This window comes from Pleurodeles waltl, chromosome 3_1 (genome assembly GCF_031143425.1).
Source record: "Pleurodeles waltl isolate 20211129_DDA chromosome 3_1, aPleWal1.hap1.20221129, whole genome shotgun sequence".
In the NCBI taxonomy this organism is placed as follows: domain Eukaryota; kingdom Metazoa; phylum Chordata; class Amphibia; order Caudata; family Salamandridae; genus Pleurodeles; species Pleurodeles waltl.
The window spans coordinates 648,548,476-648,574,557 of record NC_090440.1 but is presented as its reverse complement, the minus strand read 5'-3'; the positions used below and the strand labels follow the sequence as shown (position 1 = coordinate 648,574,557).

General features: G+C 49.9%; 1 protein-coding gene across 1 annotated transcript in view; it reads left to right on the top strand.

Moving 5' to 3' along the window:
- The window catches only part of LOC138283527 (mucin-5B-like), a 402,759-nt gene that overhangs the window by 199,870 nt on the left and 176,807 nt on the right, over positions 1-26,082 (top strand). The window contains exon 15 of the mRNA XM_069221467.1: positions 2,110-2,238. Coding sequence (XP_069077568.1) covers positions 2,110-2,238 — 129 coding nt within the window. The remainder of the gene's footprint in view (positions 1-2,109; positions 2,239-26,082) is intronic.

Below are 26,082 nucleotides of genomic sequence, written 5' to 3'. Positions count from 1 at the left end.
GCTGGCATTTTCCAATGCTTGCACTTTAGCACGGCTCCGTGTTTCTTGTTTAAATGCAAGTGTTTTCCTCATAGTTGTGGCGAAATATAATGTAATTTTTGTACGAAAAAAATATAAATTCAATTTGAAACCTTCCACCCTATAAAAGCACACCGATTTTTTTATGGATGTATTATTCGTACATTAGTAGGCACAAGCTAGCTAGTGACATATATTAACTGTCAGAAAAAAATATACAACTACTCCCTAATGTCACACTTCAAGTACAGTTTGCACGTTTCAATATCTTTCCGGTATGTATTTGTCCAATATATCCAAAGGAAGCACAAACATAGTGTAGAACGCTGCTTGCAAAATCCCATTTCAATTACAATCAAAGAACTTCACAATATCCATAGTTAAAAAAATCCACGTATATACCCAGATTTTCTCATTCCCAAAACATTATTAAAATAATGTAAGTTTTCCTTTTCCTAATATGGTTCCAGTTTTCACTCAACTCTATACCTAGTCTGCCCAATCCCATAATAATACCCTAGTAAAGATCAAATGTGTGCTTCCGATATTCCCAGTTTGAACAATGAAGGATTTTCACTGTTACAATGGCACCTATCGAACACTGACTCAAAGTGCCAGTTTTCTGGTTCGTCAGGCTGAAAAAATCAAATGGTCTAATTTGTACTTCTCATAACACTGCTTTCTATCAATCAATCAAACAAATTTCTTAAGTGCACTACTCACCCGGTAGGGTCTCAAGGCGCTGGTGGGGTTTGGTGGGGGGTGGTTACTGCTCGAAGAGCCATGTTTTGAGGTGCTTTCTGAATGTTAGGAGGTCCTGGGTCTTGCGTAGGTTGGTGGGGAGGGAGTTCCAGGTTTTGGCGGCGAGGTGGGAGAAGGATCTGCCGCTGGAGGTGGTGCATTGGATGCGGGGGACTGTAGCGAGGGCAAGGTCTGCGGAGCGGAGCTGTCGAGTTGGTTTCTGGAAGTTGATTCGTTCATTGGGGTAGGCTAGTCCGGTGTCGTGGAGGGCTTTGTGAGCATGTACAAGGATTTTGAAAATTATCGTTGTGTTGATGGGCAGCCAGTGTTGGGATTTGAGGTGGGTGGGGATGTGTTTGTGGCGAGAGAGGTTGAGGACGAGACGTGAGGCTGCATTCTGGATGGGCTGGAGTTTTCTCTGAAGCTTGGCTGTGGTCCCTGCGTAGAGGGCGTTGCCATAGTCCAGTCGGCTGCTTATGAGGGCGTGGGTGACCGTTCTTCTTGTTTCTAAAGGAATCCATTTGAAAGTCTTGCGTAGCATGCAAAGGGTGTTGAAGCAGGAGGATGATATGGCGTTGATTTGCTGAGTCATGGAGAGAGATGAGTCCAGTATGATGCTGAGATTGCGTGCGTGGGTGGTGGGGGTGGTCCAAGGGTGGTGGGCCACCAAGAGTCGTTCCATGCTATCTTGTTGGGACCGAAGATGATGATCTCGTTTTTTTCTTAGTTCAATTTGAGGTGGCTTGCTGTCATCCAGTTAGCGATGGCGAGGAGTCCGGCGTATAGGTTATTCTTGGCGGTAGATGGGTTCCTTGTGAGGGAGATGATGAGATGGGTGTAGTCAGCGTATGAAATGATGGTGAGGCCATGGGGCAGATGATGTTGGCGAGTGGAGCCATGTAGATATTGAAAAGGGTGGGGCTGAGGGAGGATCCTTGGGGAACCCCACAGATGGTCTCGGTGGCTGTAGACCGGAAAGGAGGTTCTTTCAGAGAGGAAGGAGGTGAGCCAGTCCAGGGCTTTGTGGCGAATTCCGGCATCGAAGAGGCGTGTGCGAAGGGTTTGGTGGCATACGGTGTCACAAGCTGCAGAGAGGTCTAGGAGGATGAGGACGACAGTTTCGCTCTTGTCCATTCTGGTCCTGATGTCATCTGTACAGGCGATGAGGGCGGTCTTGGTGCTGCGGTTTTTGCAGAATCCAGACTGGGAGACGTCAAGTATGTTGTTGTCTTCTAGGAAGCGAGACAGTTGTATGTTTACTATCTTCTCTATGACCTTTGCGGGGAAGGGGAGTAGAGAGATAGGTTGGTAATTTGTGAGGTCTTAAGAGTCTGCTTTGGGTTTTTTCAGAAGAGCGTTGACTTCGGCGTGTTTCCAAATATCTGGGAAGGTTGCAGTCTCGAAGGAGCTGTTGATGACTGCCCGGAGCTTGGGAGCAATGATTTGGCTGGCCTTGTTGAAGATGTGGTGGGGGCAAGGGTCTGTTGGGGTCCCTGAGTGGATGGAGCTCATGGTTTTGCCATCACAGATTTTTTTCTAGTTGGAAAAATTCCAGGATAGCAACGATTCCAACAACTCCCATCAGCAGAACTGCACTGAATGTCTGATACGTTGCGTGAGACAGGCCCTTTCCCAACCACCTCGCCAGTCCCTCTAGTAAAGAAGGCCCTCTATTTGAGTGACAGCCAAAGTACAGCCCTGACACCCGCCTGACATTTATGTGCCGCCCTCTGATGAATAGCAGCACTTTGTTTACTTCGTATTGAATGAAACCCTCAAAATTACTTGCTGTCCACAATGTTAGACTTGTCATCCTTGGTATGGACTCCCTCCTACTTTTTGTCTTTACCCTTCCTGTTTTCTGAAATTTGGTTCTGTCGCATTAGGACCAGTGCTTAAGTGCTTGTGCTCCCTCCTTATACCATGGTCAATTGGATTACTCCTGATTGGTATATTTATTTTACTTGTAGGCCCCTACTATATGGCACTACATGTACCCAGGGCCTGTGCATAAATTGCTACTGTTCGGCTTTCAGCACTGATTGTGCCTTTTAAAGCAGATCTCAGGCCTGCCATTGCAGCCTGAAGTGCAGTTTTAAACTGACATTTGACCTGGCAATATAAACCCTTTGCCAGGCCTAAACATTCCTTTAAAAAACATATGCCACCCATAAGATAGGCCCAAACAGCCCAGATAGCAGGGTGCATTGTACTTAATTAAAACCTAGGACACATGGGTTTATGTTTTACATGTCCTGACAGTAAAAAAAAACCTCCTAAATTCACCTATCTCTTCCATTGGAAACACTGGGTTCCTTAATAAAACTGGTATCACATTTAGGTGGTCATTCTGACCCTGGCGGTCTTTGACCGCCAGGGCGGAGGACCGCGGGAGCACCGCCGACAGGCCGGCGGTGCTCCAATGGGGATTCCGACCGCGGTGGTAAAGCCGCGGTCGGACCGGCACCACTGGCGGGGTCCCGCCAGTGTACCGCCACCCCATTGAATCCTCCGCGGCGGCGCAGCTTGCTGCACCGCCGCGGGGATTCCGACCCCCCCTACCGCCATCCAGATCCCGGCGGTCGGACCGCCGGGATCCGGATGGCGGTAGGGGGGGTCGCGGGGCCCCTGGGGGCCCCTGCAGTGCCCATGCCACTGGCATGGGCATTGCAGGGGCCCCCGTAAGAGGGCCCCTACAAGTATTTCACTGTCTGCTGTGCAGACAGTGAAATACGCGACGGGTGCAACTGCACCCGTCGCACAGCTTCCACTCCGCCGGCTCGATTCCGAGCCGGCTTCATCGTGGAAGCCTCTTTCCCGCTGGGCTGGCGGGCGGTCTGAAGGCGACCGCCCGCCAGCCCAGCGGGAAAGTCAGAATTACCGCCGCGGTCTTTTGACCGCGGAACGGTAATCTGACGGCGGGACTTTGGCGGGCGGCCTCCGCCGCCCGCCAAGGTCAGAATGAGGGCCTTAATGTGTTAACATTTAATTGGGAACAAATAGGGATGTGAAGAGATGTCATTTGAAATCCTCTTTAAGGATAAACTCAGACTTTAAGTCACAATTCTCAAAAGGCTATTTTTAGCAAGTTGGCATTCTGTTGTCCTAACCATTTGGTGCCTGCTGCCTGTGTCTTTGACCACGTGACTGTGATTAGCTTAGCTGTTGACCTTTGTGTATTCCTCCCAGAGAGTGACACAAAAGGGTACTAGGTGTTTGCAGAATGAGCCATCCTGCAAGCATGGGTGAGAGCTGTTCATTGCCCCACTTGATTTCAAAGGGACCCGGCACCAGTTTTTTGTCACCCCAGACTACTTGGAACCTTGGCGGGGGAAGGAACCAACTTTCCAGTACAAGATATGCGGATAACCAGGATGTCATGCTCATTTCAAAGGCTCGATCTGGGTATAAATATTAGACCTCCTAAACCACCTCTTCAATAAACATCTAGACCAGCGGACGTTAGAGAAGGCAGACTGCCTTCTTCCCTAGAGGACTGCCCTGCTGCTTGAGGCCGGCCTTGTTCTCAAGAGGACTGCCCTGCTGCTACCAGAGGACCGCCCTGCTGCTACCAGAGAACCACCCTGCTGCTTGAGGCCTACACCGCTATCTGAGAAGGAACGCAGAACTTGCTTCCTTCATTCCAGGCTACCTGAATGGCTCCAAGGGTCAGTTGGCTGTCTTCTTGTTTTGATCTACACGGAAGCAGTAAGCTCCAGAGGCCTTCCTGGCACTGCCAAGCTGACCTGCTGCACTTGACGTCCGTAAACCTGCAACTGAACCTCCCTGAGCCCTACTGGCATCTGCTAGAGTGAGTCCCTGATCCACAAGAGGTACTCTCCAGTTCCTGGACACTGCGCTGGGAAACATGTGTACTTCTCTGGAAGAAGAGAAATCTTGAGGTTTTGGACTCTTGGCAACCACGAATGGGCCTCTTTGTGCCAAGAATCTGCTGCCTGCGATGACTGCCAATGCAAAGGTCCGATGAACCTGACTCTTTACCATACAGTAACACCCAACAATGCGAGATCTGCACTTTGCTGTACAGCAACGACTGCCTGCAGTGACCCCCAACACAAAACTCCAGCAATGACCCTCCCGAGGCATGACCACCTGCAACACCAGGCCTGCTCCTCGTGGCCTCTTTCACACTTAACTGGACTCTTTGCGCCAGAGTTTGAGAAGGTATTTTTTTCAGCCGGACTAATTTGGTCTCTGTATCTGGAGCATGCTCCATTGCGGTTGCCCTCAACTCGTGTCTTTTTCCCACGTCTCGCACAACCAGATGACTGTGAGTGACACTTTGTGCTTTTAGGAGCTATACTTGACTGAAACTTTAAAATTGCATTTCTCCGGTTCCACTGATTGGATGTTTGGCATTATGGTTTTATTTTATCTATTAAAATTTACTCTATAAATCTAAATTGGTGTGGGAATTTTCTTGTGGTGTATTTTCATTTCAACACTGTTTTAGTGCTGCATAAATACGTAACACAGTACCTCGAAGTTAAGCCCGACTGCTTTGTGCCAAGTTACCAGAGGGTTAAGCACAATTTGACTTATTTTGTTCACCCTGACAGGGATTGTGGTTGTTGCTTGAGGAGGTTTTCACCCCTTCAATCAAAAACCTAATTTCTTACACCATACACATACTTTATTTCCCCTACACCCACCTGATATGTCCCCCAATGCCACATCAAGATCAATGTGGCCCTCTGTCACTTAACAGACCACACTTTGTGGCACCTAGTAAAATGTTTGTGAGTACCCATGCTCCATTAGTAACAGGTACACTTAGAGAGATGGAAAAAAACTAGGTCCCTGCCCACTTAATAGAAGCTTTCATTTACTCATGTGGTTGATGGACCGAGGGGCAGCTACGTAGTAACCACTGCCTCTGTTGCTTGCATGGTAACAAAATATCTTAATTGTAGTAACTCTGTCTCCCACAGTAACAGCACTGAAAGCTGGAATCGGAGACACATATCCAGAAGAGACAATGGGTTGTTACCAGGGAGTGTCACTCTGAAACATTGTCAAATCTTGACTTTACCCTTAGGGAGAGGAGTTTTCACAAATGCAGAGCTTTATGCTGCAGTACAGTGGTGTGCATGAGAAATAGATCAAACTTGCCCAGTAGATCTGAAAGATTCTCCACAGTCTGTACATCTTAGTTTGTGCATAGGTGCAGGCAGTTACTACAAAAACACTCAGAGATCCCTAAACACACTCCTGCTGATGACCTGCCCTTGCTCCATGCAACTCTGCTTACAGCTGTTTGCGACAGTGCCTGTATATTCTATGGATAATGGCTGTGATATTGACGACATACGGTTCTTGATTCTTACAAGGTCCTCGTTTTATACTCAATCTACTGCACTCTAAAGAAGATTATATTGTCACTTGGACCCTCATTTAGAGCTAGGAGGATTTTGATGTGCCAAAACCATAGGGACAGAATTCTCAATTTCAGACTCTTTTCCCCAACCAAAATTCGACGATTATGCCTTGAAATGCCATGCAAACCTAGACACACTGCGTCCTTTTTCATGTGATTTTCCCTAATTCCTATGTAAAATCAGTAGACATTTTCCACCTTTTCTGCCCAGGTGGGAAGTGTCAGGAAAAGGACTTGTGGGACGAAGGGGAGTCTTGTGCTTTTTAGAGGGAGCATTATCTGCACTCCAGTATTGCTGCTGGGGTTGGGCAAGAGCCAGGCGGTGCTGCTGCCCACAGCTGCTCCACCTGCAGTGCCTGCCAAAATCCAGTGTCTCTGAGCCCTGGATTATTAGGCCCGGAGTATACAGACCCCATAAATTCTGGCCAAGAGAACCTTGGAATTACTGGTGGCAGGATTTCACCCAGTTATCACTCTGGGTGAAAATCTGCCACTCGTAACAAGGGCTTTAGTGTGGTGTGGTGTAATGTGAGAACTGTAATATATTTTTACTTAGCACATCTCTTTTTTTCAGGCTGTACACCTCCTCAAACCTTCTTCAACTGTAACGGTATGCCACCGGGTACTTCGGGATCTGAATGCCAGAAAAGTTGCCAGAACTTGGGTGTCTCCTGCGTAAGTCTCATTCATAAAACTTCACCATACTGAGCTACATATTGTTTATAACAGGTGTCTCCAATGAGTAGCTCCTGAGCTATTAGTAGTTCTTGAGCTACTCATAAGTAGTTCTCCTGTGTGCAGCCCAGTCTTCAAAAACTGAAAAGTGTATAATAAAACAAACTAGTAAATTTGTCTGATGTGGTCAGTATTAAAATTCTGATAACATTCGTAGCTCTGGATCATTTTCATTGAACATAAGTAGCTTTTACTACAGAAAAGGATGGATAACCCTCGTTTAAAATGAGTTGAGTGGTTGTTTCTCTTGGCTTTGTCTTTTTCATTTTGTGGAGGGTTGGAATAAGAGAATAAAGCTTGAATTTGTAAGCCTCTCATATAAATGTAATCAATGATCAATGACACTCTTTCTTCACATATACAACAGTGTAGTTTAGGGATCCAGTGTAAGACAGCAGCAGTGGTTGCAGGAGACAGTGTGGGGGACAGTGTTGGGGAAATGGTACCTCTGATATGGACCTGTTGTTGTTGGCTTCTGTGGTAATGGTGCTAGTGGTGTCACTCTAGCAGATCCAGTCCAGGAGGACAACTTGGGTTCATGAAGTACGTTTCCTTTACATTTTGATGCTTGCTAAATGCAGTGTTTTTACCTGGCTCAATAAATTTTGAGGAGACATTATACTTGCTCTCATGAGTGATTTAGGCTTTTACATTTATACTAATGGCCAGAAAGGTGCAAGAGTTCTATTCTGGTATTTTCTGTCATAGAGCCTTAGCAATGCATCCTGTCTGCATTGAAAGTGATGATTGTACATGTATTTTCTCCTCCTTTGGCTCACAGTGTAACACTGAAGCCAAGTCAATGCTACCAGTGAGAGTAAGGCAGTGCTACTGAGAACCAGCTCATTTTCAGGATAAGTCAAGCAGTTCTATGTTGAGAGCTAGTCATTGCTTCCCAGGAGAGCCCTACTCAGAAATCTTGTCAGACATTATCTATATTTGTAGAATAGACTACACAGAGTGCCAGGCAGTGCTGAGTGCCAGGCAGTGCCTTGCTAGAATACCATATGTGGAAACAGGCTTAGCTATGAGGATCTCAGGTATTAGAGCTCTACATCTGAAACAGAAAGCTGCACGCTATTCAAAATACCTGTGCAGGGTGTGCTACCTGGAATGGAGCCCGTTATTTTGTAGAAAACGTTGTGTGCACCACTACATAGAAGCCAGTACATTGTATGTGGTATATATTTATACACAAAGCTGTGAGGTGTCATCTGCAAAGCTACACTGTGCTGCTACATGAGGACATGAATAGCACTACATGGAAATATGATTTGATTTTTGTATTGAGCACATGATGACCCCACGTTGCTTTTTGGCGCTACATAGAAAAAACGAGAAGTAAGGAAATGCTACAGCACAACCCAATAGCAGAATGAAAAGAATTCCATGGCGTTAGTAAAGGCGAGATGCAGTTCATTCTTTCTGTGCAGTGGCATCTTGTTCCAAAGTTGGACCACAAAACATAAAGGATCTGCCTCTAACACCTTTTAAAATATCGATCTGAGCAGAGAGGCAACAAAAGTGCTACGGATTGATGGCAGCCCTGGGAGTTAATTTCTATTGAAAGCTTTATGTACTAGACACATCTGACATAAATCCACTGATCTACACCAGCCAATGTAGATCTCTACGTACCTGGAACTCGGATTGTTAGTCAGTAGTGCTGCCACAAGTTGCAATCACTGCAGTTCAACCAAGTAGTGCTGCCACAAGTTGCAATCACTGCAGTTCAACCATCACATTGGCCGGCAATCCCACACAGAGGCTGACGCAGTATAGAGATCGATGCACAGTTTCATAAGTCAGCATAGGCGCTGAATGGAGGTGGAGACACTGAAACTCAGTGAGTGGGAAACGCTGCGATATAGGAGGAGAAGTCAAGAGACAGTGGTGCAAAAAGTGGCAGTCAATCACCGACTGAAGGGTAACAGTATGGGCGGCCGCTCCTCTATGATGGAGGAGCATCGCCCCACTGCTGAAAGGCAGCAGAAAGCAGAAAAATAAAATTATAATAAAAGTTAATAATAATAATACGTTAATAAAAGCTTAGCTGGGGTGGGCCAGCATCTTCTGCGTCATCAGGGAGGAGGAGTGGTAGGTGCACTTCTAAGTATGCATGCCGGTTTGGCAGGCCATCTGAGGCCGGCCAAACTGACATGGGCACTTAGAACTCTCCACTCGGGCTGTGTTGCACAGCCGGGTGGAGACCAAGCGCAGGCTCCCATTCCCTCACTGAGCGCATTTCAGCCCAATCAGGCAAACCCCAGCACTTCTCTAATACTGGGTAACAGCATGAGAGAAGTGTTTGGATTGGGTGAGGAGGGAAGCAAAGCAATCACAGAAGAACTGGGGCTGCGGCAGGTAAATGTTTTTTTTTATTATTGCCCCCCACTCTGTGCGCTTCACCACCAGACCTTCCTGGCAACTGCCACCACTGAGTTACAGTCGGCCTCAGTATTCAGCAATACTCAGCACCAGTCACCAGACGCAGCTGGCTCCTGCATCTCCTTGCACCCTTTTGCGCTGAGAAAGTGTGGGCACTTACTGGCTATAGGTCCTGCAATAGTCTCCGCCCCCTCATCCGTATGGGTCACCTCCTAGGAGGACCTGGCAAATTGGAACAAGCAGCGGTCCTCGGGTGTGGCAATGGTATCCATCAAATATCTGAGGTTTCCAGCTGGGGGAAGGCAGGGCATTTGTAGTAGCATGGCTGGCATTTGGAGTGCCTGCTACCCAAGAGCTGGTGAAGAATTGTTGAAATCTGCCATTCTTCCAGTTTCAGAAGATGCTGCGACAAATTTGGTCTTCCTGTGCACCTGTTATTTGCCTGAGGAGTCAGGCTGCAAGTAAGGTTAGGAGGCAGAGTATTGCAACACTTACTGGCACATGGCTTGGGACAAGGCTATATTTTTTCAATTCCTGAGGCCCCACACAGTGACTGTTGCATCAACTTAATTTGGTGACTGTGACTTTTCTTGTGTGTGGAGCAAGTTCTAACCTCTCTCTGATGCAACTACATTAAACATTGTGTATGTTAGTATTCTGAATTGGTAATCAGACTTTGACGATTTGAGAAGACGTGATTTATTTTTCTTTCCTTCTTGCTGCTTGCCATATTAAATCCAAATCTCTGCAACATAATGCAACCAAGAAAGCAGTGATGTGCAGCACTAAGCACACGGCCCTAAAAGTTTTTGATCCCATGATTTGGATACCAGAGCATTATACAGCCTCTGCTGGGGCTATCAATGTAACCACAGCTAATTTTGAGGCAAGCTTTGCCAGCCTCACTCCTCTAGACTCAAACCAAGAAAAGGTGCAAGAGAAGGAAATTTGTTCAAATTTCTCCAGTTCCTTGTGGAACTTTGTCTTAAGGCACTTCCAAGTGACTAGGAATCATAAACTATCAAAACGCATCACTGTGTCTTTGAACTCAGACTCTAATAATGGTAATGTTAATGAATCAAACACCAATATGTCCAGTAAGGGGCCAGGCTGAAATTGGGTTCCATCTCATACAGTTGATAGTGCTAATGATGTTTGTCAGGATGTCTCAGACGTGGTTTTGAGTCCACTAAGGTTGACATCTATCTATCCTGAACCTGAAACTAATGGTGATTATTCTTCTATAATGTTACTTGAATAATCTGATGACCTGAATGTTAGTAACCTTTGAAACATTATTGGCCACCCTGTAGATAGTGGAGAAAAGGTCCTGGTGTCATCCTCAATGAAGGTGGAAAGGATCAATGAGGAGGAATGGGTCTCCCATCCATACAATTAGAGGCTTGATTTATTCTGCAGTCAGATGTGGACCGAATGTTGCTTTTCCTCAAATTCCATCTCAGATTACAAACTTTGGTTTCATACATTTGCCACAGCTTTCACTTCCTTTTCCAGTTCATTATACAGTACCCCCACATTTTCTACGTTTAATCTGTTAACAAAAATATTAACACTGTTTTAGGAGATGCTAAAAGCCTTGGTGTTAGCAAATTCTCAGCAGACTAAGCAGATATTACTACTAGAAAGCATTAAAGCCACAGTAGATCTTAAAACAACCAAAGCTCTAAACTTTCCTCTGTCGAACTCGAGTCAAAGGATTATAGTTTTGCACTGATTCCTCGAGTTCCTGAAAAAACTGGTAGTATTCATGCATCATGGTGTCCAGGGCTAATCTACTGTTTAGGGGAAAAGGTATGGAAAAATACAACTCTCTCCAGATTTAGCCTTCTCAACTGTGTCAGTATGAGGAATATAGTTCCTACTGACAGAACTCTAAGAAAAACTTTGAAAACCAGTAAGTCTAGGAGGGTATCCCAGATATCAGCCCCCAATAATTAGGGTGGTATGGCTCATAAGAGCATCAAGGTATTATTTAAGGTCATTACGGTCAAGAGGGAAGTACCATTTATGTCAATTCCACAAATGCATGGACATCAGGCAAACTATGTGAAATGAAATCGAATCTGAGTCAGCAGTGAAAGCGCAAATTCGGCCCAAAGTAAACTAGAAAGTAAAACTTCCAATCACATTCCCCTTTTTGGGAGTACATATGTGCCAATAGATTCTATTCAGACAGGGGACTCCCATTTTTTGAAGTCAGAAATTGCTTTATTTTGGCTATCTCCCTCCTGAAATTGCCTATGCTTCAATAGACGCCAATTCGGGAAATGCTTTCTCCCAATTCTTTTTCTTAAATCTCACACTTTCATTTTGTAAAATGTTGGCATGTATGGCAGCTCAAAAACTCTTTTTTTAAGCCTCTAATGGCAGAGAAGAGAAAGTCCAAATTACTCCACTTCGGCCCAAACTCTTTGCTCTTTTTCAAACTCACTCCAGTGTGCAGAAAATTCATCTAGGAGATTGGACCTGGTGGGTTTTAGTGTGACCAAAGAGGTGTGGTAAAAAAGGTATTTTTTTTCCTAAAATAGTGATAAAATATGAGAGTCAGACCAATCTGATTAAGCACAGAATAGAGCTTTGCAAATGGCCGGGACGACTGGAGGCTACAATTCCAAAAGTATGTACCGCATGTACTACATTTAAAGAATCAAGGGGGGGCATCTTCTGCCCAAATTTGAGCTGCCCCACATACTCACGTACCGGCCCACGAAAGTGAATAAACATCAGTACAAAAGGGACAACTCATAAAATCGGATAATACCGATAACACACTTCAAAATAGCTTTATTTTGGCTACTATGGCCATAAAAGCACAGGTACGCAAATATAAAAAAACATAAAACTGATAAAAAACGTACATTTAGAATAAAATAGCACAATTGATATGCATAAAAAGTAGAAAGCCTAGATTTTACAGTATAAGTAAGATAATAAACATGACATGACTTTAGATTAGCAGATGCTTCTTTGAAGTTTCCACATTGCCCCCTGACATTTAGCCACTTAGACAACAAGTGAAGGGCTCGGATCTGATCTTAAATTTTATAGGGCCACACAGTGATGATGCACACCCAAGCGTCTACAGGTAGGGGCTAGCCAAAGGCTGCGTGCTCGAGCATAGGTTGGGCAAGCAAAAAAAAAAACAAATGAGCAACACTCTCGGCTGAGAGTGTGCAGGCTGCACAAAGATCATTGTACCTAGTAGACCACCTTGCTGTTAAAGATCTCAGCGGTAGGGTACCCACTCAAATTTAGAAGTATACCTTCTGATCTAGAGGAACAGTAACAAGGTCCCAAAATTGCTCATACGTGCTCACAGGCTTGAAATAAAAAAAATCATAAGACAGCCTGAAGGAAGCAGCCTTCCTGACATCATTCACCACTATGGTTTCCCAGTAGAGTGACTTCAATGCTCATTTGGACGCGAAAGATGAAGAGGCAGGTGGTCCCAGAGATTTGTCAGGCCAAAGAGATTAAGGCCCTCATTCTGACCCTGGCGGTCGGTGATAAAGCGGCGGCCAAGCCGCCAACAGGCCGGCGGTCTAAAATATGCAATTCTGACCCTGGCGGGAACCGCCAACACAGCCCGCCAACTTAACACTCCGCCCGCCACGGCGGTACAAACAAACAGCGCGGCGGTTCCCGCCAACAGCCAGGCGGCAGACAATGTACCGCCCACCCTATTACGACCCACCAATCCGCCACCTTTTCCGGGGCGGGAGCACCGCCGATAAGAACACGGCGGAAACAGACTACGAACGGGAAAACGCTCACCTCTACGCACTCCACGCGAGATTCCGGCAGTATGGAACCAGAGTTGCAGGTCATCCCCGCACTCATATACCTGCTCATATACCAGGAGCACGCCCGGCGGCGCGGAAGACATCGGTGAGTACTGCACCTACGACACAGGGGATGGAAAAGATTACCGGCACACACCCACTACAACACACACATCAATGCATTCCCACAGATCACTGCCACAACCCACAAACCACCCCCCTCCGAAATAATGCAAAGACCAAAAGAAGAGATCATAAACGGGCAGATATATTGAAATATGTACACCAGTAATCCCAATAAATAAATAAACTATGTACAAAATATATACAGCTACTAAATGTAGTCCAACCACTGTCCGTGGATCACAGGGGTCCTGTGCAAAGGGGCAAGGCCCAGTCCCACGACAAGAACTCCACGGAGAGAACACTGCAGGGGCATCAGAAAGAAAATAGGACAGGCACCTCAGGGGGAAGGGAAGGGGGGGCACCTCAGCCACTTGAGTACACGACGCCAGATCCACGAGGGGACTCCATGACCACTGGCCCATCCTGGGGAGAGCAAAGCCACAGTCCAAACAGTCCATACAGTGGGTGGCCTGCCCACTGGGCCATCCTGGGGAGAGCAAAGCCACAGTCCATACAGTCCATACAGTGGGTGGCCTGCCCACTGGGCCATCCTGGGGAGAGCAAAGCCACAGTCCATACAGTCCATACAGTGGGTGGCCTGCCCACTGGGCCATCCTGGGGAGAGCAAAGCCACAGTCCAAACAGTCCATACAGTGGGTGGCCTGCCCACTGGGCCATCCTGGGGAGAGCAAAGCCACAGTCCATACAGTCCATACAGTGGGTGGCCTGCCCACTGGGCCATCCTGGGGAGAGCAAAGCCACAGTCCAAACAGTCCATACAGTGGGTGGCCTGCCCACTGGGCCATCCTGGGGAGAGCAAAGCCACAGTCCAAACAGTCCATACAGTGGGTGGCCTGCCCACTGGGCCATCCTGGGGAGAGCAAAGCCACAGTCCATACAGTCCATAACAGACCCCACTGCCACTGGAGGAGGCAAGTTGGCCAGAGGACATCCTGCAGCCCTGCCCGAGATAGATCCTGCCCTGCCACGTCTGCCAAAGGGCCAGCGGTTCTTGCCTTGAAGGGCCCAGTTCAGCGCTCCTTGCCTTGAAGGGCCCAGTTCAGCGGTTCTTGAGACGGCGGGGCCCAGCGGAGCGGTTCTTGAGACGGCGGGCCCAGTTCAGCGGTTCTTGAGACGGCGGGGCCCAGGTCAGCGCTCCTTGCCTTGCAGGGCCCAGTTCAGCACTCCTTGCCTTGAAGGGCCCAGTTCAGCGGTTCTTGAGACGGCGGGGCCCAGCGGAGCGGTTCTTGAGACGGCGGGGCCCAGTTCAGCGGTTCTTGAGACGGCGGGGCCCAGTTCAGCGGTTCTTGAGACGGCGGGCCCAGTTCAGCGGTTCTTGAGACGGCGGGGCCCAGGTCAGCGCTACTTGCCTTGAAGGGCCCAGTTCAGCGGTTCTGGAGACGGCGGGGCACAGCGGAGCGGTTCTTGAGACGGCGGGGCCCAGTTCAGCGGTTCTTGAGACGGCGGGGCCCAGTTCAGCGGTTCTTGAGACGGCGGGGCCCAGGTCAGCGCTCCTTGCCTTGAAGGGCCCAGTTCAGCGGTTCTGGAGACGGCGGGGCCCAGCGGAGCGGTTCTTGAGACGGCGGGGCCCAGTTCAGCGGTTCTTGAGACGGCGGCCGGTCTATGGCCAACTGCTAATTGCCTGGTGGTGCCCTCCTGGGCAGCGGGGATGGTGCTCCTTCAATGCCCACCTGGGCTGTGGGTGGTGGGGCCCTCCTGGCCAGCTGGGCTGGGTCCTCCCTGGGCAGCGGCTATGGGGGTGGTGGGCTCTCCCGGGGCAGCTGTGCCGGTTCCTCCCGGGGCAGCGGCTATGGGGGTTGTGGGCTCCTCCTGGGCAGCAGGCCTGCTGCCTGACCTCTCCGACTTGCTGCCCTTGCCCTCCTTAGTCGTGGGCCTGTGGCCCTTTCCTCCCTTTGGAGCTGTGGCTGGTGACTGTCTCTGGGTGGTGTCCGGGGGGGATGTAGAAGGCGGGCTCCTGCGGCGCCCCTTCCGCCTTCTGCTCCTCTTCCCAGGGGGTGGGCTGCCTGTCCCCTTGCTGCTGGGCGAAGATCCAGACATGCGGGCTGGCGGGCTCCAATACCCCTGCACCCTTGTCAAGGGGGCTGCAGGGCTGGTGGTGGCTGAGGTGCTCTTCTTACCCCGACGAGAAGGAGGGGGGGGCTCAGGGTCAGGAAAGAAGTTAGTAGTGGCGAGGAAGAGCTTCTTGGGACAATGGAGAGTGGTAGGTACAGTGGGAATGGGAGTGGAGGGAGAGGATGTGGTTGTAGGTGAGTCACGTTTGCTGTCTTTGGGTGCAGGTGCAGGAGGGATAGGCTGTCGTGAGGTGGATGGCTGTTGGGTGGGTGGGTGGCTGTGTTTGTGTGGTGTGGAAGAGGGGGTGACAGACACAGTGGGAGAGGACACAGGGGACGTGTAAATGGCAGTGGGGGTGGTGACTGCACGTGTGCGGACTGGAGTGGAGGGTGTGCTGGTGATGGAAACACTGGCTGATGGTGAGGTGAATGGAGGTGTGAGTGTAGACGTCACAGGGAGGGAGGAGGGAGACGAGGAGGTGGGGGTCACAGAGGTGGTAGTGACTGTTGGCATGTCTGCATCGGAATGTTGCGTGTGTGAATGTCTGCGTGATCTGTGGTGCTTATGTTTGGATGAGCTTCTCTTGGGTGTTGAGGTGTGTGCAGGCTGGTCTGATGGTGTGGGTGGGACAGGCAGAGGAACAGGAGACTGGGAGGAGGGAGTTAGTAGAGGCAGGCAGGAGACAGGGACAATGGCTGCCGTCAGTGCTGAGGCCAGAGCCTGGAACGATCGCTGATGGGCAGCCTGACCCGAATGAATGCCCTCCAGGTACGCATTGCTGCGATGAACCTCCCTCTCCACCCCCTGGATGGCATTCAAAAGGGTAGTCTGCCCAACAATGAGCGTTCGGAGGAGGTCAATGACCTCCTCACTGAGGGCAGCGGGGGTAACAGGGGCAGGGCCTGAGGTGCCTGGGGCGAAGGAGATGCCCGGCTTCCTGGCAGAGCGGGCACGGGGCGAACGCTGAGGGGCTGCTGGGAGGGCGGAGATGGTGCGCTGGGTGGCGGCTGTACCTGTAATGGCGGGGGGCACGGATGGTGCCACCCCCGCAAGGGAGCCCCCTTCCGAGGACGTGTCCGTGTCGCTGCAGGGTCCAGTCGTCCCCGTCGTGGAGCTCCCCTCGCCCTCCGTCTCACTGGTCCAGTCTGACTCTGTGGCATGGCCCTCCTGGGCCATGTGAGATGCAGCTCCCTCCTGCCCCGATGCCACTTCTCCTCCGCCTGATGATGCTGATGCACACAAGCACAGAAAGACAAACAAAAAGGGGGGGGGAGAGAGAAATAAAGGGATATTGATTACATGGATCTCGGGTACAGTTAGCGGACATGACAGACACAGATGCCCCCTGCACTAAGTTGCGCACTTGGGGTCCGCTACGCATTCCGTGGAACATGCCCTACACGCCTCGAGTTGACAACTGCACCCATGGATGACACGGCCCAGGGATGGCTGTACTGACAAACTACTGAGGGTGGTGGCTGGGGACACAGGGGCTTACGGGGGTGCCCAGCCTACAGATATCGCCCTGGCCTAGGGGGACCCCCAGCCCTCCTCCCCCACCCAGACACCTCCACTGCGCGGCAACAGAGTAGATAATGCTTGTACTCACCCCCTTGTGTCTGCTGTGCTGCCCTCACGCGCCCATCCAAATCAGGGTAGGCCACCGCCAGGATCCGGAACATCAGGGGGCTCAGTTGACGGCAGGCACCCCGCCTACGTTGGGAGGCCATCCCCAGCAGAGACTCGGCGGTCTTCTTGGTCCCGCGGCGGATGTCCTCCCACCTCTTGCGGCAGTGGGTGCCCCGTCGATGGTGGACCCCCAGGGTCCGGACTTCCTTGGCGATGGCACGCCAAATCCCGATCTTCTCATGGGCGCGGACCTATGTGACACGTACAGGGAGGGAGAAATACCACGTTCAAGTTTGTCAGCATTTTCCTTGCCAGTGGCCCAACGCCCCCCATCCCCGCCAGGCCCCCCGCCATGCACCCGCCATGCCCAACATGCCCCCCATCCCCGCCAGGCCCCCCGCCATGCCCCCCGCCAGGCCCAACATGCCCCCCATCCCTGCCAGGCCCCCCGCCATGCCCCCCGCCAGGCCCAACATGCCCCCCATCCCCGCCATGCCCCCCGCCAGGCCCAACATGCCCCCCATCCCCGCCAGGCCCCCCGCCATGCCCCCCGCCAGGCCCAACATGCCCCCCATCCCCGCCAGGCCCCCCGCCAGGCCCAACATGCCCCCCATCCCCGCCATGCCCCCGCCATGCCCAACATGCCCCCCATCCCCGCCAGGCCCCCCGCCATGCCCCCCGCCAGGCCCAACATGCCCCCCATCCCCGCCAGGCCCCCGCCAGGCCCCCGAGCCAGCCAGTGGCCCCAAATCCAGATTGAATTAAACTCACTTGTTGGTCTGGAGGACCGTAGAGTAGCGCATACTGGGGGAGGACCCCATCCACAAGTTTCTCCAACTCCTCTCCAGTGAAGGCAGGGGCCCTTTCCCCAGGTGCAGCAGCCATTGTCCCTTCCAGACCGAGGTCACAGCAACACTTGCAGTATAGGTCCTCTCCTGTGAAAGTTCAAGTCGCAAGTGGATAAGTAGATAGAAAATGGCGGTCACGTCCGCGGCGGTGCGTACCGCGGCGGTGCGTCCCGCCACCGCCGGCGCCCTTCGCCATTGGCTCCTGAAACCCATAGGCTTCAATGTTAACCAATGCGGCTTGGCGCCGCGGTCTTCGCCCGCCGCCCGCCGCGGTGTGCCACGCCAGCGCATTGACCTCACATCCCATTGTCACACTTCACAGGTCAGGCAGCCGCCATTTCCAGGGCCCACATGGCTCAATTTCAACTGCGTCACACAGGCCTAGGCCTTGCATAGCCACTCAGACACGCCATTCACTGCATAGAGAATGGTTTACTGTGCTAGCTGTGAGTACGTACCTGTGGGTTGCTTGACTGTGTGCTCCATGTTGTCCTTCCTAGGCACCGTCCGCTGGGTTGGGCGAGGAGACGGATGAATCCTCCCGTGTACCGACCGCTGGTGGACCTGTCGACAATGGAAGAACGCCACATTATCCTGACCTACCGTCTTAACCGTGCCACTATCCATGAACTGTGTGCCCAGCTGGAGCCCGACCTGATGTCCCCCATCCGCCAACCCACAGGGATTCCCCCTCTGGTGCAGGTCATGTCAGTACTCCATTTCTTGGCAAGTGGGTCATTTCAGACAACCGTGGGAATTGCTTCTGGGATGTCTCAGCCCATGTTTTCGAAGGTGTTATCCAGAGTGTTGTCTGCCCTGATGAAATCCGTGAGGAGCTACATCATTTTCCCAGAGGTGGGCGAATTGGCTACAGTGAAGGGTGATTTCTACGCCCTTGGACATATTCCCAACGTAATTGGTGCCATTGATGGGACCCATGTGGCTTTGGTTCCCCCAAGAGACAGGGAGCAGGTGTACAGGAACAGAAAAAATTACCATTCAATGAACATCCAGGTGGTGTGTTTGGCTGACCAGTACATCTCGCATGTAAATGCCAAATTCCCAGGGTCAGTGCATGACGCCTACATCCTCAGGAATAGCAGCATCCCTTACGTGATGGAACAGCTACAGAGACACCGTGTATGGCTAGTGGGGGACTCTGGGTACCCCAACCTGTTGTGGCTACTGACCCCAGTAAGGAATCCCCGGACCAGGGCAGAGGAACGGTACAATGAGGCCCATGGGCGTACTAGGAGGGTGATCGAACGCACCTTTGGCCTCCTAAAGGCCAGGTTTAGGTGCCTGCATATGACAGGTGGATCCCTAATGTACTCACCTAAGAAGGTGTGTCACATCATCGTGGCCTGCTGCATGCTTCACAACCTGGCTTTGCGCCGCCAGGTGCCTTTCCTGCAGGAGGATGGTCGAGACGGTGGTGTTGTGGCAGCGGTGAAACCTGAGGAGAGTGACGAGGAGGAAGACGACGGGGCTGAAACAGACAACAGGGACAGAATCATTGAACAGTACTTCCAATAGGACACAGGTAACATTTCAAAGATAATTTAGTAAATGTTAACTACTCTCCTGCATCTCTGCTGCCTGTCTATTTGCCCCAGTGTATGATGACTGAGTTTTGGCTTTTCCCTCCCTATTTCAGATCTGGGGTCCCCACTACGAGTCCTGTGCTTCGTTTCCCCATGGACTACAGCTTTGTGGCAGCTGTTTGTTGACTTCACCATGTACAAGGACATATTTGCACTGTCATGTCAATTACAATATATTGAAATCACAGCCAGACTCCAGATATTTTGGTGCAAAATAGGTGTTTATTTAAGTGCTCAAAATGGGATGGGTGGTTTCAAGTGGGTGGGGGCTATGGTGAAGGAATGTCCATGGCAGAGTCCAGAGTAACAGTCACACAGGTGCATTGTCCAGAGGCCTGTGGAGAGATGGAGCATGGGCAGTTCAAGGATGGACAGGGTGACAATGTGGGACAGTGGGATGACATCAGGTGGTATCCATTGCTGGCGGGGGTCTTGACATCCTACTCTGTCTTCTTGCGAGATCTCAGGGCCCTCTTGCGGGGTGGTTCTTCTCCTGCAGGAGGTGGGGGTCTGGTGGGCTGCTGCTGTGCGGGGGCCTCCTGTCCACTAGCGCCGGCGGAGGTGGTTGGCTGTTCTTGGTCCAGGCTAGTGGCAGGGGCCCTTGGGTGTTGTTGAGTGTCTGCCCTGGTGTTGACGAGGTCCTGCAGCAGCCCTACCATGGTAACCAGGGTGGTGTTGATGGCTCTGATGTCCTCCCTGTACCCCCGATAGTGTTCCTCCTGCAGTACCTGGATCTCCTGGAACCGGGCCAGTACCGTCGCCATCGTCTCCTGGGAGCGGTTGTATGCTCCCATGATGGTGGTGAGGACCTCGTGGAGAGTGGGTTCCCTGGGCCTCTCCTCCCCCCCCTGTCGCACAGCTGCCCTCCGAGTTGCCCTGTTTCCCTGGGCCTCTGCCCCCTGGCCGGTGTGCCCACTACCACTGCCCCCAGGTCCCTGTTGTTGTTGGGGTGGTGGGTTATCCTGGGTGCCCTGTAGTGGTAGACACACCGCAGATTGACGCGCCCTGGAGACAGAGGCATGGGCCCGCTGGGTGGGAGCTGTGCTGGTGTTCCCAGAGGGGTTTGGGTCTGTAGTGGCCTGGGCCTGTGTGAGGGGAACCGACTGTCCAGAGGTCCCCGATGGTCCGGGCTGGTCATCGGTGTCCAGGTCGACAGAGCTGCTGTCATCGCTGACGGCCTCTTGGGTGGGGGGTGTGGAGAATTCTGGCCCCTCCGCCGCGGTGTGTTGACGGTCGGGTCCTGCAGGGGTATAGAGGTATGGTTATAGTTTCAATGTGTGGCATATGGGTGTATCTATGGGTTCTCGTGTCCCCAAGTGCTGGCATTCGTGTGTGGGGGCTTTGGTGAGGGTGGCTTGTGGGGGGGATGTGTATATGCATTGGGCATGCTTTGGTGATGGGTGTCCATGCTTAGTGGACGCATGCAGGCCTAGGTTTTGGGATGTGTGGGTGGTGATGGTGAGACATTGGCGGGGAATAGGTGTGCTGGGGGTAGGGGTGAGGATGGTGGTGGGGGTGAGGATGGTGGTGGGGGTGGGGGTGAGGGTGGGGTTCGAGGATGGGGGTGAGGGTTGGGGTATGATTTGGCATGCAGGTGGGGGGGAAGCAGTATTGAAGCTTCAACTTACCAGTATCCATTCCTCCGCCGACTCCTGCGAGGCCGTCAGGATGCAGGATGTTCAAGACTTCCTCCTCCCATGATGTGAATTGTGGGGGTTGAGGTGGGGGTCCTCCGCCAGTCTTCTGCACGGCGATGTTGTGCCTGGATACCATGGAACGCACCTTCCCCCGTAGGTCGTTCCATCGCTTCCTGATGTCTTCCCGATTTCTAGGGTGCTGTCCCACTGCGTTGACCCTGTCGACAATCCTCTGCCATAGCTCCGTCCTCCGGGCAATGCTGGTGTATTGTATCTGTGTGCCGAACAGCTGGGGCTCTACCCGAACGATTTCCTCCACCATGACCCTGAGTTCTTCGTCTGTGAAGCGGGGTTGTCTTTGGGGTGCCATGGGGTGGTGTGTATGATGTGTGGGGTGGAGTATGTGTATTTAAGTGAGTTGAGTGTGGTGGTGTGTGTTGTTTTGTGTGTGAATAGTGTGTGGGTGATGGTGTTGAGTGGCTGTGGCTGTTAGTTTGTGGATGCTGGTGTCTCGCTCTGGCCTTCGTTCAGAATTTTTTAGCGTAGGGGTTTGTGGGTGATGTGGGTGTGTGTTTTATATTGTATTGTGTGTGTGGGAGTGGTGTGTGTATGTGTATCAGGTGTGTGGGATTCAAATCGTCCAATGTGGCTGAGTTTTGTTCGTTTGTGTGTATTCTGACCGCGGCGGTGTGTCCCGCCAATGGAATACCGCGTTTGAATGACCGCCGCGTGGATTCGTGGGTCGTAATGGCATGGGCGTATTTCTGTTGGCGTGACGGTGGAGGTTTTGTCACCTCCACTTTTCCGCCGACCGCTGGTCTGGCGGTCTGTTGTGGCGGTCGGATTTTCGGAGGTTTGCCTTCTGCGGGTCAGAATGACCGTGGGGGGTTTCCGCGACCGCGGCGGGATTATGGAGGATTTCTGACCGGCGGTAGGCGCCTTTTACCGCCGAGGTCAGAATGACCACCTAAGTGTTTTTTTTATATTTAAAAGCCATGTTACTTTGTGGAATTGGTCTTCCTCCATAATATTGTATACTACTAATGCATAGTGGGCTAGTTCAGGTCTGGTCCATAGCCACCTTCAAAACAGTAAGGGGCATAGCCTGGCTTTGTTCAAGAAAGTTTTCATGCCAATGTCATAGTGACGAGGGGGCAAAGGGTTACTTGGGGGAAGAGAAGCACCGTTGCAGTGAATGTATTTTCTGCACTAATAAGTGAGTCTAAGTTGGAAAAGGCCCACATTTCTGCCCCACAAAGTGCAGAAGCCAAGGCCTCATAGATTGTCTGATGTAGGAAGGGAAGAGGAATATTTTTTATAAAGAGCATCTGTTCTTCGGAGCAATTTTGTCTAGATAGAGTTTCTAGGACATGCTTTTAGAAAGCATAATACCCAGGAAGGTGAAACAGTTCACCATCTCAAGAGGAGCACCCCACAGGACGATACGTTTCTTAAATGATCTATGTGGATTGAACAACATCAGCTTGGTTTTGTTTGTGTTCATCTTCAGACCCTGGATGACGCAGATCTCCTCAAAACAACGGAGAAGATTCTGTAACCCACTTGGGGTCTTGGACATCAACAAGGTGTTGTCCACAAACAAGAGATTGGGAATTTAGGATTCAGCCAGAGAAAGGGCATCAGCTTCAAATGATGATAAAAAAGGAAACTTTGTCGTAAATATACTATGAGAACAGTGCAGGGGCCAAAATGCAGCCTTGGTGTATGAAATGTAACACTGGAATTTCCTCTGTCAGTTCACCTTGGTTCCCTCACCTGTTTTGTGCAAATGTTTCCTCATGGAGATGTCTAACTAGAGAAAGGAGGTCTGGTGGCATCCTCATATTATGCAAAGCCTGCCAGAGTGTGGAACGTGGTACCAGATCAAAGTCAGATCTGAGATCCATAAATGCAATGTAAACATAGCCCTTGCCAGTAGTAACAATACACCAATATATCAAGAAGAAACGGAAAACCTGGTTGAGAGTGGAGATTTTTGTCCAGAAACCTGCAGGAGAGGTGCTAAGAATATCAGTCATCCAGTCCTGGATTTTAACCAACAAACATTGGAAGAAGACTTTTTGTATGCAGTCAATTAGGCTAATAAGTTTGTAATTACTAGGAAGGGACCTATCGCCTTTTTATATATAGGAATAACGACTGCACCTTTCCACAATTTAAGAATTGCTGACCCTGCTGTAATGGAATTAGCAAGTATTCAGATATAACGGGCCCACGGGTTAACGTCGAATAGAAAAACACCAGTCAGGATACCGTCCGGCCCTGTTGCCCTTCCAAGTGCGACAGCTGAAAGGGATTGGGTCAGTAAGATACATAAATTATGAAGTTGATTGTGAGAAAAATCAGTATGAGGCTTGGCATCATCATACGCTGAATATATAACATTCAAAGAATCGTGGTGGTAGAGCAGGGGATTATGCACGACCTACAGCAAGAAAGAACCTGGTTTAGAATATCAATTAGTTCAATGTTCTTGTTAGATCACTCATATTTAAGTGCATTCTAGAGGAGTAATGGATCTTAATGTTATAAGGGACTTGGCTATGGGAGGGCCTGTCCGTGGATGGGTTTGCAGTTAATGCTAGGAATGTCACCTCTACGGTAGCAGGATGGGCCTCAGGAGGCCAGTTGACATTAGTTTCAGTCCTAAATGCCGAAAAAAGTTTGCTTATTGGAGATAACTCGTAACTGGTTGTCAGCATGTTAAATTGTGTTAGCCAATGAATATGTACCAAATGAAGTGTAAATCTGTTAGAAGGTATACATACCCTCTACCTGTATGTGGTTTGAAGACGAATTGGTAAAACAGGGACTGAATTTGTTTAACCCATATATCTGTTTTTCATGTGTATTGTTTGTGATAGTGGGTGATTTTTATTTAAAAATGTGTCTTTGTAAATTTGATGACTATTTAGAAGATCAATTGTGTTATTATGAAATCCCTAATGTGTTGTGTCTGACTGGTAAGCCTTCGAGTAGAGCCAATAAGTTTATACCAATTTTTGGTTGAACATAATTTTATCATTCTAAACTACTGCTTTTCAAGTGACAGGATGAGTGCCCATCAATGGAATTAATGTTCAAGGAACATTAAATCCCAATCTGGAGCCAAAAAACGATCTACCTCTTAAACACAGAATAAGGGTCTCATGTGCAGACGACATACTACATAAATGATTAAAGATAAATATTCAGAGATAGCACACAGACATTGGCATTGAATTGTATACTTCGTTGAATAATTAAGTCCTGTTGCTCTTGAAAAAGAACCTTACTCCTAGAAGAACTGTTGGTCGGAATGAAGGGAGATCTTGTATCAAGTGGTTTCATGCTGAATGTTAGGTCCTGCAAAGGGATTTAAATAGACGTAGAATATCCGGTGTAAATTATGATGGTGTAAATTATATGCAAGAAGTTCTATATGCAAAAAAGCAATTTAATACAAAGAAAGAAACTTTTTACGAGGCAAACTGAAACAAAATGCAGGTTGCTATCAGGCAGAATAGTTAACTTTTCTGGGGCCTGGTAAACAGTGTGTTCACAGCATTCCCTCAAGTTTGGAAGGGCGAAGCTTCAGAATCTAAATGAGGCATGTTTATATCTGAATTATATAAAAAGCCTGATGATAAAACCTCAAAAGTGTGCACCTATTATCACGTCCTATATCACCACCTAATAGCTCCACTGTTGACTTTGTTTTGATATGAGAGACATCTGAGAGCTTTCTGCCATATCACATAAGGCATCCTCAACATTCACATTCAAAAGGTAAAGGTGGCCTGCTTACTGCAACCTTTCATTGGGATCGACTGGTTAATATAAAAATGCACCAGACATTCACTAGTCCAACCCAGCCCAGATGACATTCACCTTTTTGAAGAGGCTAGGATCGAGCCCAATATGGCACCAGCTTAATGGATGGCAGCACGTGTCAGCTGTTCCGAGACAGAAAGAGTCAGTCTCCAAGAGAAACTTTTAGGGCCTCATTTATAAAGTCCTTGCACAACCAGAGCGTCACTTTTAGGGATGCTCCAGTGGCGCTGTGCCCTGATCCATATCTACAAGGCAGCGTTAGGCAGTGTTCTGCTGCAAAGGTGCGTGCAATGGGTGTTGTTGTGGACGTACCCACACAACTCCCATTGCTTTTTGATGCTGGACCAGATTTACAAGAAATCGTAAACGTGAGGCAGTGCCAAAACATTAACGCCACCCCAGGGGTGGTGTTAGAGTGGTGGAACAAGGGGAAACACTTTTACTTCTCCTCGTTTGTTGCTCTTTCTATTTGTGCTGCATTCTGCAGCACACAGAGAAGGAGCAAATTGCCATTAATGATTGTTTATGTGCGGGAAGGTGGCCCTTCCCGCACATAAAACAATCACACCTGCAACACAGGCATCCTTGCGCCATGGCGCAAGGGTGGCTACGTTGACGCTGGGCAGCTGATTTAGCTCCGGCACGGGGGAAAACAGGCATGCCCCGTATTCTTGTAGATACAGCTCATCCCTGCATTTTGGAAATGATGCAGCTCGGCACAGCAATAATGCTTGTGGCACTGCGCTGCACCATTTCCTACTAAATGAGGCCCTTAGGAGCAGATTTATGGAAAGTTGGGCAGCACTGAGTGCAGCGCCACTCTCCCTGCGCCCGTTAGCACCCACCCCCCACCACCACCATGTGTGCGCCATAAACAAAATATGGCACACCATAGCGCAGGGGGCAATATCGTCATTTTTCATGACGCTTTTGATATACTCTGCAGGAGTAGCACCAAAATATTGTCGCTACTTAAAACCACCACTTGCATCATATCGAGAACTGAGTGTTAATATCAATGAAAGAGCTAAGAATTTCGACTGGTGCTTGTGCTGTGGTCTCCATCATTCACAAGCTCATAGAGCCAAGACAGACCCTTCGGTCGGCTCTGGCTTGGCTCGCCCTGTTTATTTGTTAGCTCACCTATCCATGCTGATGAGTATAGTCTGGCCACAGTCTTTTCTGTTTCTCTGAACATCGTGTCACACCCTCATATTTTTGGATGTGCTGCCCTTTCTCTTAGTAGCC